Source organism: Myodes glareolus, chromosome 22 (genome assembly GCF_982192425.1).
Source record: "Myodes glareolus chromosome 22, mMyoGla1.1, whole genome shotgun sequence".
NCBI lineage: Eukaryota > Metazoa > Chordata > Mammalia > Rodentia > Cricetidae > Myodes > Myodes glareolus.
This window is the reverse complement of record NC_142047.1, coordinates 2,989,317-3,007,059: the sequence shown is the minus strand read 5'-3', so window position 1 is coordinate 3,007,059 and position 17,743 is coordinate 2,989,317. Positions and strand designations below refer to the sequence as shown.

Sequence of the window (17,743 nt, the reverse complement as noted above, 5' to 3'; positions counted from 1 at the left end):
CTACTCCCAGCAGCCTTTGCTGCTGAGCAGCTGTCAGGTTCCCATCAGTCCTCCAGGCCCTGACGCAGGCTGAGGATTGTCTCCTGAGTGACAGATTCAAGGAGGCAGAACAAGTACTCATTGTTCAGGGTGCAGGCTTCTCTGAAACCTGATTCTCAGGGCTCATTTTAGAGGTCAGGGGACTTAACTGGCATGAGGTTCTAGCCTCAGTCTCTCCAGGAGGGGCAGCCTGCTAACAGTTCATTTTACCTGCCCGCGGTTGCAGTTGTCTTCTTTGCTGTCAACCTCATTCTAGTGGCAGAACTGTGGGAGCAGGGAGGAGGGGAGAGAATGGGGAGCATGGGGCAGGCAGAGGGGAGGAGGGAAGCAGGGCATGGAGCTAGCAGGGGAGTGTCAGGGCTTAGAGGGTTGTTCTGTGCACATCTGACCCAGCTGGTCCCTGCCCACCCCATTTATAGATGGTGTTTGTTGAGATGGGATTTACCCAGAATCCCACATGGAGGACATGCAGTGGTGGTGATGGGCTAGGATATAACGGGGATACACTGGGCAGGACACTCAAGGTGCAGCACATTTTTCTTAGCTAGCTCTCCCTGTGGGACAGCCAAGGCGGTGACTATAGCACCAGGGAGTGGTTACTTCCATGTCTTATTCTACAAGACACAAGACCGAGAACACGCTCAAGCCACCCTCAGGGTGGCTAAGGGCTAGAGGAGCTAGATCTAGACAGGTAGGCAAGGTTCTCTCCACACCCCAATGGGGCCTAACCTACTTGTAAGTGTCCCTCTAGGGATTGTGGCTCCCCACTGGGTTCCCATTCTGTGGGCAGGGTCCTTCTATTCTTTGATCTCCACCTGCAGGCCCTGGCACCCTGCAGTGCTGACAGCCACTTGCCAAGCTGAAAACTGTTCGCCCAGATTCAAAATCCTGTCCTCACCCATGTAGGAGTCAGGTACCCATGATCCAGAACCTGCATCCACAGAGCAGTTGAGCTCTGTGCCCAATAGTTACAGAAAAAGATGGGTCCCTCGAAATTGGAACGGCCAAGAATGTGCTTAAGGTGGGCTAGCAACCATCACCTCCCTGCCCTTCCCTCTGCCTAGGGAGGGGCACCCAGCTACATAAACACCACTCATGGGGTCATTCAGGGTCAGATATCTGTGCCTCCAGGTGCTGTCCCCAACCACATCCTATTCCTTCACACTTCACAAAGACATACTGTTCTTGCCATTCAGAAAGGCATATATCCCCTGCTGCCCTTCTGTGGGCACTGTCCACCATCCCTATGGACTGTGTCCTGTGTCTCGGAAGGTTGAACAGCGTCTCTGCCCCCGCTCTCAGCAGACTTGCACTGCCAGGCTGATCACTCTGGCAATCCTCCAGCCACAGCCTCTCAAGTAGCCAGGACAATAGGTATACGCGCCTCAGCCAGTCTGGATAATCAACAATCCTTGCAGACACTGATGACATCACCAGAGCACACACCATAGCAGGTCCAGGTCCAGTTCCCTTCATTAGGTTTCATTCTCCCAAATTAGAATTTGAAGACACTGTCGTCTACAGGCAGACCTTGGCCCAGGGAGAAGCCCCTTCCACGGAAACACAGCAAACAAACATCAAGGGCACAGCTGCTAACAAACCAACTTTAATTGATAGTGTACACAAAGGTCCAGGCAGTGGAGCTTGGCCGGATGGAACCAGGCCATACACCTGCCTGGACAAGCGCCTGCTATACTCTCAGGTTTGGGGCTAGCGGGGAGTGGGGGTGTTTGCTGCAGGACAGAAGCAGGTGCTGAGCAGCAGGTGTTGCTGTGAGGACACAGTCAGGACCAGGCCTGAGGCTTGCTGTGCAGAGCAGGAGCCGAGGTGCATTACGGACGACAATGTACACAGCATCTATGGGTAACCTCAGTGATCACTGGGGGTCAAAACCCCTGCCACCAGGAGCTCCAGGAGGAGAGGGTACAACGCGGTGTGTGTGGACTCACACTTCTGGGCCTTGAAGGAACACTAATGGATCCCTATGCTTTGGGGTAATCGGCCTCATTACTTTGTGTGCATGCAGGTACCATGGTGCCTGTGTGGAAGTCAAAGGATGACTTACAGAAGTTAGTTCTCTCCCTCCACCATGTGACGTCAGGGATCAAACTCAGGTTGAACAGCTTGGCAGCAGGCACCATCTCAGTGGGCCAGTCATGGTGGTATTACAGGGCCTAAAGACCACATGTATTGAGAACTGAACAGGGCCTTTGGCTTTCAGGATCACGGTCATCTCTCACCTTACCCCTGCGTTGCGGGGAGAAGTGCCTAGCACAGCCTGAGCACCAGGAAAAGACCCACCACGTGTCTTCCTGCCAACCTATCCTGGGCTCGGCTGAGGCTCTCGGCTCCTTCCCTTCCTACAGCAGCTGTGTGTGCAAAAGGCACCGCAGTGGGCAGAGGCCAGAGCTGGGAACACACAGGACCTCTCGCTCTGATGCCTAGCGCACAGGAAGCTCAGTATCCAGTGGGTGCTCGACAGAGGCTCGAGGAGCTACAGCAGAAGCTGGTCCAGAGCTCTGTCCTGATCTAGCGAGGAGTGTGGAGGGGTCTAGAGTCACTTCCCCCAAAGCCCAGTCATCCTCTCCTGAGGGCAGAAGAGACACCCTGGCCTTCTGTGACTGTGGTGTTGTGGGTTCATTTGTAAGCTGCTGAACACAGCACAGGATTCAGCTGCATAGTCTGCCTGGGAGCAGAGAGGAAGGGGAAAATAATGGATTTGAACTGGCCAAAGACAGGTCACTGGGTTCTTACCATACAAGGACTTCATGTCTACTGCAAACAGAACAGGAAACAACTTCAAAACAAGAACAATGTCATATGGCGGAGCCTGGGAGAGAAGCCAGGAGGCAGTGGTCTAAGGGACATGGACCCATCACCCCTCCACACACACATACACACACACACTCTGTTGGCTCAATGTCGGGGTGGCCAGCGGCTAAGTTGGAGGGGTGGGTGTACACAGCTGGGCCAGAGGGCTGGGGCTGATTTCTCCAGAAGCATAGAGACCAGATTGATCCACACAGAGGAAGCAGAGGCCACCAGGGAATCTGGCTGTGACATCTGGCTAAGATGTTCTCATCCTGTGACTTGTACGGAGCATCTTGCTTTGACGCAGGACTCCTGGTCTGTCTGCATTCCTCCTACTCTAAGGACACTGAAAGCTTGTCTCAACTTGAGTTCTGACATGTCCCCAAATGTGTCTCTGTCCTACAACAAAGGAGCCATAGACATAAGAACTCACAGGAGGTGGCTAGGAATCAGGAGAACGGGCACAGTGTACATGCCTAGGGCCCTCGTGGGATGTGGGCAGTGGGAATCCTCAGCCACTTCCCTTAAGGCACTGCCCAAGCCCCCTCCCGATGTCCCTGCCTCTCACTGGATGCTACACTTGTCCCTCTCTCGGGCCTGACCCTCCCGTAGGACCTTGGCTTTGATGTACTTGAGGTCACTGTTGACACTGGGACGACGGGCAAAGGGTGAGACCATGCCATAGGCACCTGCGACCTTGGTGCGGCGCATGCAGAAGGGTCGGGGATGGAAGGCATCACCGTACTGCACAGAGATCTTATGGTGCAGTGCGGGGCTCATTTCGTGGGGCAGCTTGGCCATGCTGAACAGCACGTAGAACATCTCATTCACGTTCGTGTTCTTCTTAGCCGACACCTCAAAGTAGGCGCAGTTCTCATCCCCAGACACCAGCAGCTCAGCCTCCACGGCGGTGACCTGGCGGCAGAGCTCACTGTGGTCATTCTTGTTCCCACAGATCACCATGGGCAGCTCTGCTGCCTCCTTGGTCTTATTCTTCAGGCAGGACTTGACCTCTAGGATCTGCTTCTGGAGGCGCTTGACCTCATCAAAGGACTCCCGGCTATCTAGGCTGAACACCAGGATGAAGACATCTCCTGTGGAGGAAACAAGGTAATTGATCGAGTGACAGGCTGGCCTGGTGTCCCACTCAGCACAAGTTCCATCAGCTGCCTTTAGGAAGCTGGCAAACCCTGACCTGGGGGCTGCTATCAGTGTCCCCACTTGCCAGAGAAGGGAGCCAAGGCTCAGAGGAGCTTCTAGGGAGAGTGCAGCACACCGAGCTGGGCTCAGACGTGGCCAGTCCTCCCTGTTTCATCAGAGGACTGTGGAGGGCCCGTCACCCCTATGGGGTTACACAGTGACTCTCAGAAAACTGACACATGGAGGTATGACTGGCCTTAGCCACACCCGGAGCTGGCATCAGTACCTTGGGAGGAATTCGGCAAGCACTGGTGTCTGTGTGGCAGAGGACGGTAGTAAGAGGGGACCTGGGTTTGCATCTTACCTCAGCCTAGCAACTGTGTGACCTTGAAGGGTCCCAGTAACCTCCGGGAGCCTCAATTTCCTTCCCACATCATGTGAAAGAAGCTGCCTGCGGGAGGGCACCTGAGCTAATGCATGCAGAGCAGCCCACACTCAGCCAATAATGCTCAATAATGCTCACGGGAATGGGCACCTGCTGGGAGCAGAGCACTGTGTGTGCCTGCTGTTCCTCGGCACCTCACAAAACCTCCATGGGGAAGCTTTTATTACTTTTCTGTTATGGGTGAGCCAGCTAGGGCTCAAAAAAGGCAAACAACCTTCCCGAGGTCACACAACTCAAATGTGTCTGTGCCAAATCTGTGACCAGATCTGGTTCTCACCTGGCCGATGGCTGACACACAGGATGTGCTCTCTGATTCTAGGATGAGCCATGCAATAAGTAAGAGATCATGGTCCATACTGCAGTCACCGCAACACACTAATGGGGCTTTGAGTCTGACTCAATGGCTAGGGCACACCCTGGGAGGGTCCCAGGTGTGTGAACCTACCTCTAGCTGAGTCTGAGGTCACCACAGAGTAACAATTTCATCCTCCAAGACCCTTTCCCTCCGCTTTCCAGCCCTGAGTGTGGGTCTGAGGCCCCTGATTTGCAGATAGTGGCCCAGCCACTGGGTCCAGCAGAGCATCACACATCCTCATCTTCCTCCTCATCCTCTCTGGCCTCTACAAACGTGTTTTGGTCCCTACAGTGACACATAGCCATCATGAGTTAGTGGGTAAGGCTGAGAAGCACAGCAGCCCATTCTAGCCCAACCACCTGCCCCTGGAACTGCACACACTGACCTCCAGTGAGCTCAGAAAAGGACTGGATGATGAACTATCAACTGCTCTGGCTCCTGCTGCCAAGCCTCATTCTGTCCCGTTAGACTAATCCTTGCCCCTGAGGACTCGTAGCCTCCAAGTGTCCAAATCTGAGACTGTGAATGCCAGACATCTAAGCCTGGCCCGGCCAACCAGCAGCTGCAGGAAAAGCTGGTGGGAATGAGCAGCCCTGAGCATCTCTTGTACCCAAAAAATGTGGCCTTGCCTGGGCTGGTGAGCAAGTAAAGCAACAGACAGATGTGTTCAGAATGCAGCATGCAGGAAACAGACCAAAGTGCATGCCTTCAGAGGGTACAGAATGAATGTCAATACAGTGTGCTGGCAAGGGATTAGGTGGCCACCTACACGTCAGGCCTGCGATGGGGGATGTATGCCTAATAAGCACTGTCTGATGGAAAGCTTGTCTTTGCATCTCTTGCACAATTGAATATTAACACTGAAGTATGCATATTTCTACCAGTAGACATCCAGTCCCCTTAGATAGGATGAGCTCACCCACTCACCTTTTGCAGGGAGCTGTCCTACACCCTCCTGTCCTCATAGCCACATGAGGAGCAAGGTCACAAAGACACTAACAATGACATCACTATGCTATAGAGACAGGCTCAGGATTTGAACCCAGGCCCACCTGGGGTTCCTTAAGCAAGATGCTCCCTCTCAGAATCTGGGGTGAAGGGTGTCCCAAGAGCAGTCTGGGACAGAAAAAGTTGTAGGAGGAGGGCCTACTTGTTTGTCCTGGCCACCCAGAACCGAAATAACCATACCGAAATTGTATTAATTAAATCACTGCTTGACCCATTAGCTCTATCTTCTTATTGGTTAAGTCTTACATCTTCATTTAACCCATTTCTATTAATCTGTATATCACCACAAGGTCATGGCCTATCAGAAAAGTTCCAACACATCTATCTCTGGCGGCAGATCCATGGCATCTCCCATTCTTTCTCCCAGCATTCAGTTCTGTCTCTCCGCCTACCTAAGTTTCATCTCTCCAATTACCTAAGTTCAGCCCTATCAACAGACCAAGGCAGTTTCTTTATTCATTAACCAAGACAAGTAACACACAGACAGAAGGACCTCGTACACCAAAAAGTGACCAGGAAAGGGGAGCTCCATGGCCAGAAGGGAGTCGGCCACGGGGCTCTAAATTAACCCGAGAGGAAAGAAGAAGGGGAATGTCTCGACGTGAGACTGCTTTATAAACTCATTCTGTATTTGTGTCTGTGTGTGCATGTGTTGATCAGCACTGCATGTGTTCCTGTGCACCAGCCACCTTGTTTTTTAAGAGTCTTTCACTGATCTAGAAATTGCTGATTAGGCTAGGATGGCTGACCAACAAGCCCCAGGGATCCCACTGTTTCTACCTCCCCAGTGCCGGAAAAGCAGGTGCTCACCACACACTCCACTTTGGGGTGAGTGCTAGGGACCAAACGCTGTCCTTGTTCTCAAACAGTAGCTTTCCTGGGTTATCACCCCAACCTGAGGGTTGCTTTCATGATGCTCCCTCCTCCCATCTCTGTCCAGGGATGCAGTTCAAGGCACCACTTAGCCCACAGTGGTCACACTAGAGACATTGATCAATTCAAGACTGACTTCAAGGAATGACCAGGACAGCCAGTGCCACACCACCAGGGCCCCTGGTGGCCGCAATCCTGCCTTTCTCCAGACGCTGCCCCCGGCGGAGAGGACAGGCCACAGGGCAGTTTCCTCAACAGCCATCATAAGCTGTGCTCCCACCGGGATAAAGGCACTAACCTCTCTGCCTTGGTTTCCCCCTTGTAAAATTGACAGCAAACACTTGTCTCATAGGCTAGCTGTAAAGGTTAAACACACGCCAAACTCTAAGTTAAAGAGTGTCGATCACTAAGGGCCCTGATCTAGCAGCAGTGGGAAGCTACAGGGCAGATGCTGCTGTGGACCCCACCACCACTTGTCTGGCATGAAGCACTTCCCTAAACAGAAGTGCAGGCCAGCTGTCCTGTCCCTTCCATCACCTCACCTGTGAGGATGGAAAGCCTACGCATGGCAGGGAATGGGTGGTTGCCAGAGGTGTCCAGGATGTCCAGCTGGTACATGTCCCCGTGGATGTTGTATACCTTCCGATGAAAGTCCTCGATGGTGGGCGTGTACTGGTCCTCAAAGCGGCCATTGAGGAAGCGGGAAACGATAGAGCTCTTGCCCACACGGGAGGCACCCAGCACCACCATTCGGTAGGAGTTCTTAGCAGGCACGCTGAGAGTGCAGTTCCCGCTGGACAAGGTCTTCATCATGGCTCGGGGCTGCAGCAGAAGTGAGGAGGAAGGTGTCAGGGGACCTCCTGGCCTCCCCCTGGTGGCCCTGTCTAGTTCTCTGTTTTCTAGTGTAAAATAAAAGCCATTGGCCAGGGTTCTCAAGGGACCGCAGAATTCGAGCCACTCCCTCATTCGTTCAGTCATACACGACCTCTGATCTTTTTGCTCCTCTTCTCAACTTGCTCACTTATCCATCCTCACACACTTGAGCACAGGACAAACCACAGGGTCACAACCTTGCTGCTCACTGGGCAGGAAGCTCTCCCCACACAAGTCAACTGTGGCACAGGGCTCCACACAGCTGAAATTCCCAAAGCAGCGACTTCCACTAGGGGGCAGCCTTCTCTTACAGCATCCACTTCATTAGTCCACAACTGCCTGGATCCAGAGTCTGCTATATGGCTCAGTGGTCAGTCTACATTTCTTAACCAAAGGGGTCCTGTGGCTCTGCAGTTCTAACAGGAAGGAGGGAAATGCGGCAGTCCAGGCCTCTACCCTGCCAAACCCTGTCACCTCCCTGGATACACCCTGGACTCAAGGTTTGCAACAAGGTGGGCTCCTTCTCATACGGCCTAGCACCGGCTCAGCAACTTGTGCCTCTGAGCAATCTGAGCTTGAGTGAAGAGGGAAGGGACTCCAAGGACTGGGGTTCTGGAGGGAAACCCAAAAACTTCTATGGGAACGTCTTAGCCTCAAGAAAAAAAACAAAACAAATGCTCAGGCTCTTGAGCTCTTGATCCCAGTGGGCCTATGCAGATTTCTCCTGCTTCAACAGGGTTACCACGGGGCCATGCTCTGTTGTCTCAGCACCCTAGGGTCGTCCAGGTCAGACTGAGATGTGCCTCCACACCTTCGCTACCATCAGCTTCTCCCCAGAAGACCCTTCTCCTCTAGTCAGAGTCCACCCCAAATGCCACCTCTCTAAAGGCTGTCGGCCTTCTCCTCCCAGAAGAACCACCTCCACACACACAAACGACAGCTTGCTAACCCCAGAACTGTGTTCATAGGCCTGCAGAAACATGGGTGCTCCTGGCTGGCCACAAGTTGTGCAGGCTGAGAACAGCACAAAACACACCTTGAGAAGGCAAGTAGGGGCTGCATCCCCGCACAATGTAGCTGTTCAGAGCAAGCTCTGCTGCACAGGCGTGCTGCACACACCGAGACTCAGGCCCACAGCCATTCTTCATCGTCACGATCAGACTATCATGGGGCCAGGGTCTGAGACGGCCAGCAGGGCTGAGTGGCATCCTCCTGGGTGCAAGCCTCCAGGCACGCACCCACTTTGATCATGTCTACTTGCCTGCCTGCCTGAGGTCCTTCACCTTCCCTAAAAGCCCTGCTTGGAAGCGGATCTCTGTGAGCTCCAAGCCAGTCTGGTCTGGTCTACAGAGGTAGTTCCAAGACACCTAGGGCTACATGAAGAAACCCTGTCTCCTAAAGCAAAAACAGAAAAGCTTGCTTGGTATCATTTGTCAATTTCTACGGTGTAAATGCTCCCAGCTCCCATGACCTCCAAGAATGAATGGCAGAGACAAGCACAATGGGCCACACTGTAGGCCCAGGCCTACCATCGGAACCTTCACTCCTGGGCCAAGCCCAGGTTTGTGCCAAGTCTAGGCTAAGTATAGAATAATAACACTGCTGACATTTATTTTGCAGTTAATATATGTCACAGTGTTGTGAGCGCCAGGCATACACCTGCTCCATTCCTCAGTGACCCAGAAGGGAGATGATGAGGACACAGAGGCACACAGATGCCGAGGTGCTGGGAAGGAGGGCCTGCTCTGCGGTGTCTGTCCTGCACTTGAGGGACCACCTCCCATCATACACGAGCTTTCTGCCCAGGTCACTATGGGCTCTGGCAGCTGCCGACTGGTGAAGTGCTGATCCTAAGGTCCTGATGTCCCCCACTGCATCGCTAAAGCAGGCTGTGAGCCTATACTTTGGGGTTGCAGCACTATGTACACAGAAGGTGCTCAATAAATGATCCCCGAGAGAGAGAAACTGCGGAGGACTGTACCATCAGGCTGACCCAACCCTCTCCCTCCCATCCCCCAGCCCATCCACTCCACCTGCCTGGCCCCTGGCTGTAATGAGAAGAATCCCACCCCCCAGTACTGCTGAAGGTCCCCAAGCACGGCTTTGTTCCCCAGAGGCACCCACCCAGTCCCGCAGGGAGGAGGGCTCTAGATGGAGGGTGAGGAAGGAGCCAGCAGGCACCAGGGACACTGCCGGCCTCCATTGTAGTCCAGACCTCCCAACACACAGTGACTGGAAGGAGGGCGGCAGGCAATGGGTGGCGTAAGAGGGAGCAGGCATGAAGGAAGAAAAAGGCAGTTCGAAGGAGGAAGCACCAGGGGATAGGGCAGGGCAGAGAGTCAGAAATTAGAGACAGCGGAGCAGAGAGGGGTGGAGACAGAGAAGGAACCCAAAGCTATCTGTGACAGCCGTGCCTCGGCCATGTGGGGCTGTGTGAGGCACCCAGATACCTGGAAGCCAGGTGACAGGGCCTCTGACTCCACCCCACAGGAGGCTCTGAAAAGGCCCTGTGGGCAGAGTCTCCCTGCTGCCTGTCCATTTGGCTCTGTTTCTAGCCTGGCTGACCCAATAGTGGGAATGGACAGATCCCGAACCCCAGAATGGGGCTGGGGGATGGGAGGGAGAGGGTTGGGTCAGCCTGACGGTACAGTCCTCTGCAATTTCTCTCTCTCAGGGATCATTTATTGAGCACCTTCTGTGTACATAGTGCTGCAACCCCAAAGTATAGGCTCACAGCCTGCTTTAGCGATGCAGTGGGGGACATCAGGACCTTAGGATCAGCACTTCACCAGTCGACAGCTGCCAGAGCCCATAGTGACCTGGGTAGAAAGCTCGTGTATGATGGGAGGTGGTCCCTAAAGTGCAGGACAGACACTGCAGAGCAGGCCCTCCTTGCCTGCATCTAAACCTGGTGACCTAGAGTGGGAAACTGAGTGTGAGAATAGAGGCCTGTGTCAGCAGGGTGATGGGGGTGGGGTTGTCCCCACAGACAGTACCCACCATCAGCAGGCATCCGTCATGCAGGGGCTGCCCTGTTCCCATGAGGACCCTTCCAGAGGACAGGTGGGGACTCTGGTTCTCAGAAAGGTTGAGTCCACGCAGCAGATGCCTGCCTGGGATTACAAGCAGGCTCCTCAGCTGTAGAGCCTGACCTCTCACCTCTACAAAAAGCCACCCCTACCCTCTCTGGCCTAAACTGGAGTCTTCTCCAAACAGCTCTGACTCAGTGAAGCCCCAGGCGGCACTGGGCAGGGAATGCCCTGTGACTCCTGCGACAGTCCCTTTTCCTCTCTCCCTCCAGGCAGCTGGGATGGGCACCTCGCCCAGGACTCTGCAGACCCTGTCAGGAAGTTCACAAGCGGTCATTCACTTTCTTCCCCTGTACACTCCATCTGCTTAATGGAAGCTAGACAGGTCAGATGGGAAAGGAAAAGCAGGTGAGAGTCTGATGAGTCCCCTGGGTGCAACCCAGAGCCAGGGTCACCACACCAGCCCACTGCACACTCCCCAACAGCCAGGGTGGCAATACCACCCCGCACACACTCTGGGGAGTCCCAAGAGCTTCACGAAGCCACCCTTCCCATCCTGGGGAGCTCAGGAGGGCAGAGAGCAGGGGAGATCTGTTTCTGGCTAACAAGTTCTGCTTTGTGCCAGCCCAGCAACTTGGAGTGAACTGGTCTGCTCACTCAGCTTGCCCCTCTGTTAAACATCAGGCAGAACCAAATCCAGCACGGTCAGGTACCCAGAAGCTTTTTCCTTCAATACAGGGCTCTTTCCTTTGAGGCAGTCTCTCTGAGCAGCTGTGGGCCACCTGGTTGCTCCCAGTAGTGGAGGACTTGTAAGGACCCCATCTCTGAGACTTAGGGGGAACCTGAATTAGAGGCTCCAGACCCTGTCCTAGCTCCCAGGAGTTCCCTTCCTCATTCTCCTCGATCCGGTGGCCGGGGTGGGCAGGAGACTGAGGCCTGTCAGAGGCCCATACATACTGGCCAGCTGAGTACAGGAAACCCTCATGGTAAAGGAATCTTGCAGGAAATGCTCCGAAGCTCAAGGGACTCCAGGCAGGCAAAGAACCCCTGATCTTTCTTCCTCTGGGGAAGTCCTGCAGAGGAGGTTAAGTCTAGGGAAGGTAGGTGCCTCTCCCTCTTTGAGCCTCAGTTACCCCCTTTTAAAAATGGGCTAGCTCTTGACCTAAACGAAAGCTCCCAGAGACAAACGGGGCCCACAAGAGCTCAACAAACCCTCTTACCTGGGCTACGCAAGAGGCTAAAAACCACCTAAAGCAGGCGAAGCGCCTCGTGAGCTTAATTCTCTACGTGGGTAAAGCATCCGGACACGTAGTGGGTTCCGTAAGTTTCCCTCGTCATGAAAAGCCAGCGTCACTCAGCTTGCGTTCCTCTGGCCAGTCGGCAGCCCCACTCCACCTAGCTAGCTCCCCCGTTCCACTGGGTGTCTCTCTTACCTGGGAACAGCGGGCCGGTCCCCGAGTACAGCTTGAAGGGCTGCCTGAAATCTCCTGGAGATGAGAGGAACCGCCTGCCGCTCCGGCCCCCGAGTCTCCCGGTGTCTGCGGGGGCTCCAGGGTCACTGAGTACGGATCCTCCTGCGCGCGGCGCTCCGAACTGGACTGAGCGTCGGGCGAGGAGATGCGCGGAGCCGGAGCCCCATGGGTGGGCTCCGAAAGCTCAGCGGGGCCAGGGCGCTGGGCTGGCTCCGGCTCGCCGCCGGCGGCCCTGCCCTGCCCCGACACCGGGGACTCCGGTTGAGCCAGGTGCACGGAGGTTTGGGGACGACCAATGAGGGGTGTCCCCGTCTGGGGCTCCGCGCTGGGGAGGGGGGGGGGTTGAGGGGAGGACGACTTCGGGAATGAAGAAACGGACCCCGGAGATTCAGGGGGTCCTTTGGAGGTGACGATCGGTGCGTGTCTCCAGCCTGGGAACCCGCCTAGCCGCTAATGTTGCCTTCTCCTCAAGCGGTGGCGGTGGGCAGGATAGAGGGGCTGCGCTCCGGGCCGCGGCCTTCCCGGCTGCTTGCAGTCCTGCAGTTCGACCCTCGTGGAAAGGACCGCAGCTTGCTCCTCGCCAGGCGCTGCTAGCTCAGCTCGGCATGCGTGTGGGAGGGGGCCCTGAACGCCACCCCAAGGCTCAGCAGCTCCAAGTTCTCCCGAAGCCGGCGCCGCTCGGCACAGCACCGCCTCTCCTCTCCCCGAGGGAGGAGAAGTTTCTTGGAGCTGGCTCCTCCCTCGCCCTCTCCCGCAGGCGAACGCGGCTGTTGGCCTCGGGGCGAGGGCTCCGAGTACTCCCCTGGTGGCCCAGGCTCTGGCTCGGGATGGTGCCTCCCGCGCCTGCCTCGGGGCCTCTCGCGCAGAGCCCACCTGCCCAGCGCGGGCGTCTGGCCTCCTGCACCCCGCCCCCGCCACGAGCGGCCAATCAGCGGAGGGTCCCGCGGCCGGGCCCCCGCCCCCGCCCCTACCCCCGCCCCGCCCGGGTCTCTGGGCAGCGCCAATCTGGGGCTACGCGTGCCCGGGTGCGTGGGGCTGGGGCCGCGGAGAGATGTCCCGAGGCTTCCGCTGTGCTCACCGTGACCGGAAGGCCGCCTGGCACGGACCCAGGAGGCTGACATGCGTACGCACTCGCTCGCACGCAGTCCGGGCCGTGGGAACCAGCCCCTGACCTGGGCCCCAGCCTCGCCCTCAGCGAACCACCCCCATTCACCCTCAGATGCCCACCTAGGTTCACCCGGAGCCCAGGCCGCAGTTTCCTTTGCTAGCCCTTGGTCTTCGGAACACATGGGCGGCACACGTGCAGCCACGAGGGGCCCTAAATCACTCGGGCCAATGGATGCAGCTCAGAGGGCACTTGTCCAGGGAGATGTCCCCTGGCCACCGGTATCATGGGACCCTGGACCTGCCTATCCGGGACAGAGCCAGGGCATGCTATGCTAGGGAGCGCTTTGACCCAGGCCGGACACCAGGCGTTCTTGTTTCCACAGACCACATACTTCTTAATGTTTTCTTTAATCCAAGACCTGCCACCCCCAAAACATTTTTCAGTCTCATTAATGTCATTGCCTTACATGGGAAGCCCATGTCCCAGACCAGGAAGCCCATGTCCCAGGCCATAAATAGAAGGTTAGTATAAAACGAGCCCGAAAACAAAGCAAGGCTTTTGAACTACAGCTGGAGCCTGCCTCCATGCAGGGAGGGTGAGGCCTGGAAGAGGTGGAAGTTCATTCGGCCAAAGTGAAGACTTTCTTCTGCTAACTTCTATCTACTAACTCAAGAAGGGATGGGTACTATGTGCCCTTCGATTCCAGGGCCTGGGTCTGGGAGTGACTCCATTGTGACAGCCTCCTCCAGGGACTTCTTGTTTGCTAGGCAGAGAGACTGACAAGAGATCGCTGCTCCAGGTCTAACTCTCTGCATCCTGGACTACTCGTGGAAGTCTCTGGAGCATGCATGTGTCATTTTTAAAATGGGCATCAATATTGCCAAATCCATAGAGTCTGATAAAACTATTAACCTGGTCTTGGACTTTAAAGCAGAAATTGGCTTGTTCCATCCAACCTTAAACCATCTTGACATTCCCCAGGGATACTGTGAGGGAAGATGCAACAGGTTTGGGGGAAAGGGAGACTGGGAAAGGTGGGTAGTCTGCCCCATTTGGGCTGTGCTTAAGGTCTCAGTCTTGGCAAGGGACATACCCAAGGTCATCAGTAGCAGGCAAGTGGCCAGATCCTAGCCCTGTGTCCTTTCCCAAACCAGACTTTGACTTCAGGGAGCTGGCTTCAGCCCGGAGAGTTTGCACTGGCTTGAAGCACAGAGCCTATCAGCTTGGCAGTGGGAGGCAGGTAGAGCGGCATGCTTCCGCTGGAAGGAGGAGCCAGGAGATGTCAGGCCACCAGGCCAGCTCTCCACCCTCATCTTGGGAGCATGGCAAGTAGCCAGCTCAGAGCTGGCACAGGAACACAATATTTGGGCACAAACCCTCATATCAAGGCTGGATGAGGCAACCCGGTAGCAGGAAAAAGGGACCCAAGAACAAGCAAAAGAGTCAGATACCTCCTCTCCCACTGTTAGGAGTCCCGCAAACACCCCAAGCTTAACAAGCACAGCATCCAGAGGACCTAGCACAGACTTACGTTTTTCTGTGTATGTTTGACTGTCCTGGAACTCACGCTGTAGACCAGGTTGGCCTCAAACTCACAGAGATCCGCCTGCCTCTGCCTCCCAAGTGCTGGGATTAAAGGTGTGTGCCTTTTCTAATCTTTTGTTTGGTTGTTTGTTTTTCAACACAGGGTTTCTCAGTGTAACAACTCTCCTTGTCCTGGAACTAGCACAGTAGACCAGGCTGGCCTCATAGAGATCCGCCTGCCTCTGTCTCTCAAGTTCTGGGATTAAAGGCATGTGCCACCACTACCCCGTGCTAAAACCTTTCCTTAAAATGCCACCCTTGCTCAAGGATTTTCAAGAGCTCCCTATTACCAGATATATAAAATCTAAGTCTCTCAACCTGGCCCACAGGGCCAATCACATCACTTCCAGGTTCCTGAGGAAGCAGGTTGTCAATGCCCCAAGCTTTGGGGACACAGGTCCCCACCACCTCTAGCAATACTTTCTCAAGGTTAAACTGTACACATCCTTCACAGCAGACTCCTGAATTGTTTCTCCCATACAGCTCTCTCCTAGTATTTCTGATGGTGTGAACCTACAGGTCCGCTTAACCTCACCTCCATCAGTGCCTGATGCTTTTCTTCAGGGGGAGGTCTTTGGTTTTTTGGAGACAAAGGCACTCCATGAAGTCCTAGTTAGCCTAGAACTCACAAATATTTGCCTGCCTCTGTCTCGTGAGTGCTAAGACTAAAGACACTCGGTTAAGCCTTATTCTTTAAATCTTACTTCTTTGTCTATGGAGTGGGTGCTAGAATAGTAGTGACCTCATGGGATTGGATTAAAATAAACTGTGGCGTGGACTGCACCAAGATGACTTCCTTATAGACCTTGTCTCATCTGACCCCACATTTTGGACATATGCCTCACCCCCCACTCACATAAACACGCATACACACCATATGCATGTGAGTGCCTTGGAGTGAGGATGGAGCCTGAGTCATCTCTAGGGGCAGATCTTACCATTTTGCTACCATGGGTTTTTTGTTGGTGGTGGTTTGGTTTGGTTGGTTGTTTTTGGTTTTGTTTTCAAGACAGGGTTTTCTCTATGTAAGCCCTCATTGTCCTAGAACTCTCTCTGTAGACCCTACAGGCCTCAAACTCACAGAGATCCTCCTGTCTCTGTGTCCTGAGTACATGCACCACCCTGCCTGGTAGCATTGTGGTTTGTTTGGGTTTTTTTAATAGTTACTAAACTGTACTCAACTGAACACACAAGTTGTCCTTGGAGACAGAGGGAGGAGAACACAGGGAGGCAGTTTCATTGTGTCGTCCCAATGGCCTCACAGAAAGGGAAACTAGGGGAAGCTGTTCTAACCTGGTAGCCTGCAAGAGACTGAGCTGGGAGCCAAGATAAATGTCCTCAAGAGAAACAACTCATTGACCAAATGCACACACACACACACACACACACACACTCTCTCTCTCTCTCTCTCTCTCTCTCTCTCTCTCTCTCTCACACACACACACACACACACACACACACACACACACACACGGGCCCTGGCTCTTTTTTTAGAACACTGGTTCCTAACCCCAGGAACTTAAAAATAAAGCAGAACTGGGTGCCAGCTCCACAGCTAATTTAAATATTCCAGTGTTGGTCAGATCCCCCAGTGATCCCAGCACACAGCCAGCACAATTAGGCTTTCTGGAGCAGCCTTTCTCAAAGGACAGACCCTGGACCAGCTGGGGCTTGCTAGAGGAGAATCCAGCCCCACCCACCTGCCTGGTTTGAGGTTCCAGCCCTCCTGGGGTCTTTGATATGCCCCAGCCTGAGACCCTCTGGACAGGCAGAACTGTGGTGCTTTGGAAGTCACCCGACCCAGTCTTCCGGTTCTGCAAAGACCGAGTTCATCACGTGCTGTTGAGAGCCAATGTCAGAAGGCAAGGCTGGCGTCCAGCACAGTGCTCCTTCCCATTGAATGCACAGTATTCCTGCTGGACAGCCCTGGAATATAGCTCAGTTTTGAACTTGATGACCAGAGTCCTGGGTCAGACACTGTCAAGGCACAGAGCAGCTGGTTGGACTGACTGTGCTTGGTCTCACAGGTCCTTCACACATTCCCAGGGTGGAGTACAAACAAGCACCGAAAATCAGCAGGAAAACTGTGTGCATAGGAGACTCAGCCCCCAAAGCCTCATGGTCCCTTGTCAGGAGCCCAGCAAGACAGCACTGCTGTGTATCTCTTGAGTCAGCTACTTAACCTCTCTGCTCTTCATTTCCCTGTATGCTGTATGTTGTCTGTGCTGCTGATTTGTGGTTCCTAGGGCTACTGGACTCTCTGTGCCTGGCCTTCTGCACACAGAGCTGCTGAGAGGGGCCAGTGTGCTGAGCTCTGGTTATGGCATCCCTTGATTTGGGGGCACACCTTTGCTAACGAAACTTCTGTTGTTCCTGTTACACATGGGGACAGTGCAGTGCCCTCCCCAAGCTTCCTGTCAGGTCGCCTAGTATCTGGAGTCACTGTCCACACAGATGATGATGTGTCACACACCTCTGTAGACGGAGGCTGCTCCTTCGTTCCCAGTCACCCTGCCCCGATATATTCATACAGAAACTGTATTAATTACAACAGTGGTTGGCCAATGACTCTAGTGTATTCCTAGCAAGCTCTTACATCTTAACCCATTCCTATTATTTTATATTTTGCCACATGGCTCATGGTGGCTAGCAGCTCTCATCTTTCTCCTCTGGCATCTACACGGTTTCTCTCTGACTCTGCCTACTCTCTCTATATATCTTTTCCAGCCTGGTTATATTCTGTTAAGCACTTTCGTTATTAACCAATGGCAATAAAACATATTTATAGCACACAGAGGGGAATCCCACATCACACTTCAAAAGCAGAAAGTACATGTTATTTGTAAATGTGAGTACGTGGACAGCTGTCAGCTCCCTCTTCCAACCAGCAGGCATACTGGACCACAGGCAGCAAGGCCCCATCACAGTCTTCATGAATGAATTGCACTACACATGACGTAGGTATCTTCCAGTCCCTGTGTAACTTCTGTGCAAGGCAGAGAAAGT

The 17,743-nt window shown here is 54.2% G+C and overlaps 1 protein-coding gene across 2 annotated transcripts; it reads right to left on the bottom strand.

The window, feature by feature from the left end:
- Window positions 1–1,629: 1,629 nt before the first annotated feature.
- Rasd2 (RASD family member 2) lies at window positions 1,630–12,492 on the bottom strand. 2 transcript variants are annotated; one of them, XM_085682108.2, is made up of 3 exons: window positions 12,007–12,492; window positions 7,214–7,493; window positions 1,630–3,944 (listed from the first exon to the last, which is right to left on the bottom strand). In XM_085682108.2, exons 2-3 carry the CDS (start codon window positions 7,482–7,484, stop codon window positions 3,415–3,417), a joined length of 801 nt encoding a protein of 266 aa, XP_085538234.1. In that variant the 5' UTR covers window positions 7,485–7,493; window positions 12,007–12,492; the 3' UTR covers window positions 1,630–3,414. The 2 variants fall into 2 exon arrangements, with proteins under 2 accessions (XP_085538234.1, XP_085538232.1); XM_085682106.2 differs by lacking the exon at window positions 12,007–12,492 and adding an exon at window positions 11,794–11,950.
- Between the last annotated feature and the right edge of the window lie 5,251 nt (window positions 12,493–17,743).

Coding starts and splice junctions, on each gene's coding strand:
- Rasd2 (XM_085682108.2), bottom strand. CDS start 7,484: ATGATGAAGACCTTGTCCAGCGGGAACTGCACTCTCAGCGTGCCTGCT. Junction 3,945..7,213: donor TAGGCTTTCCATCCTCACAG/GTGAGGTGATGG, acceptor TTTCCTCCACAG/GAGATGTCTTCATCCTGGTG.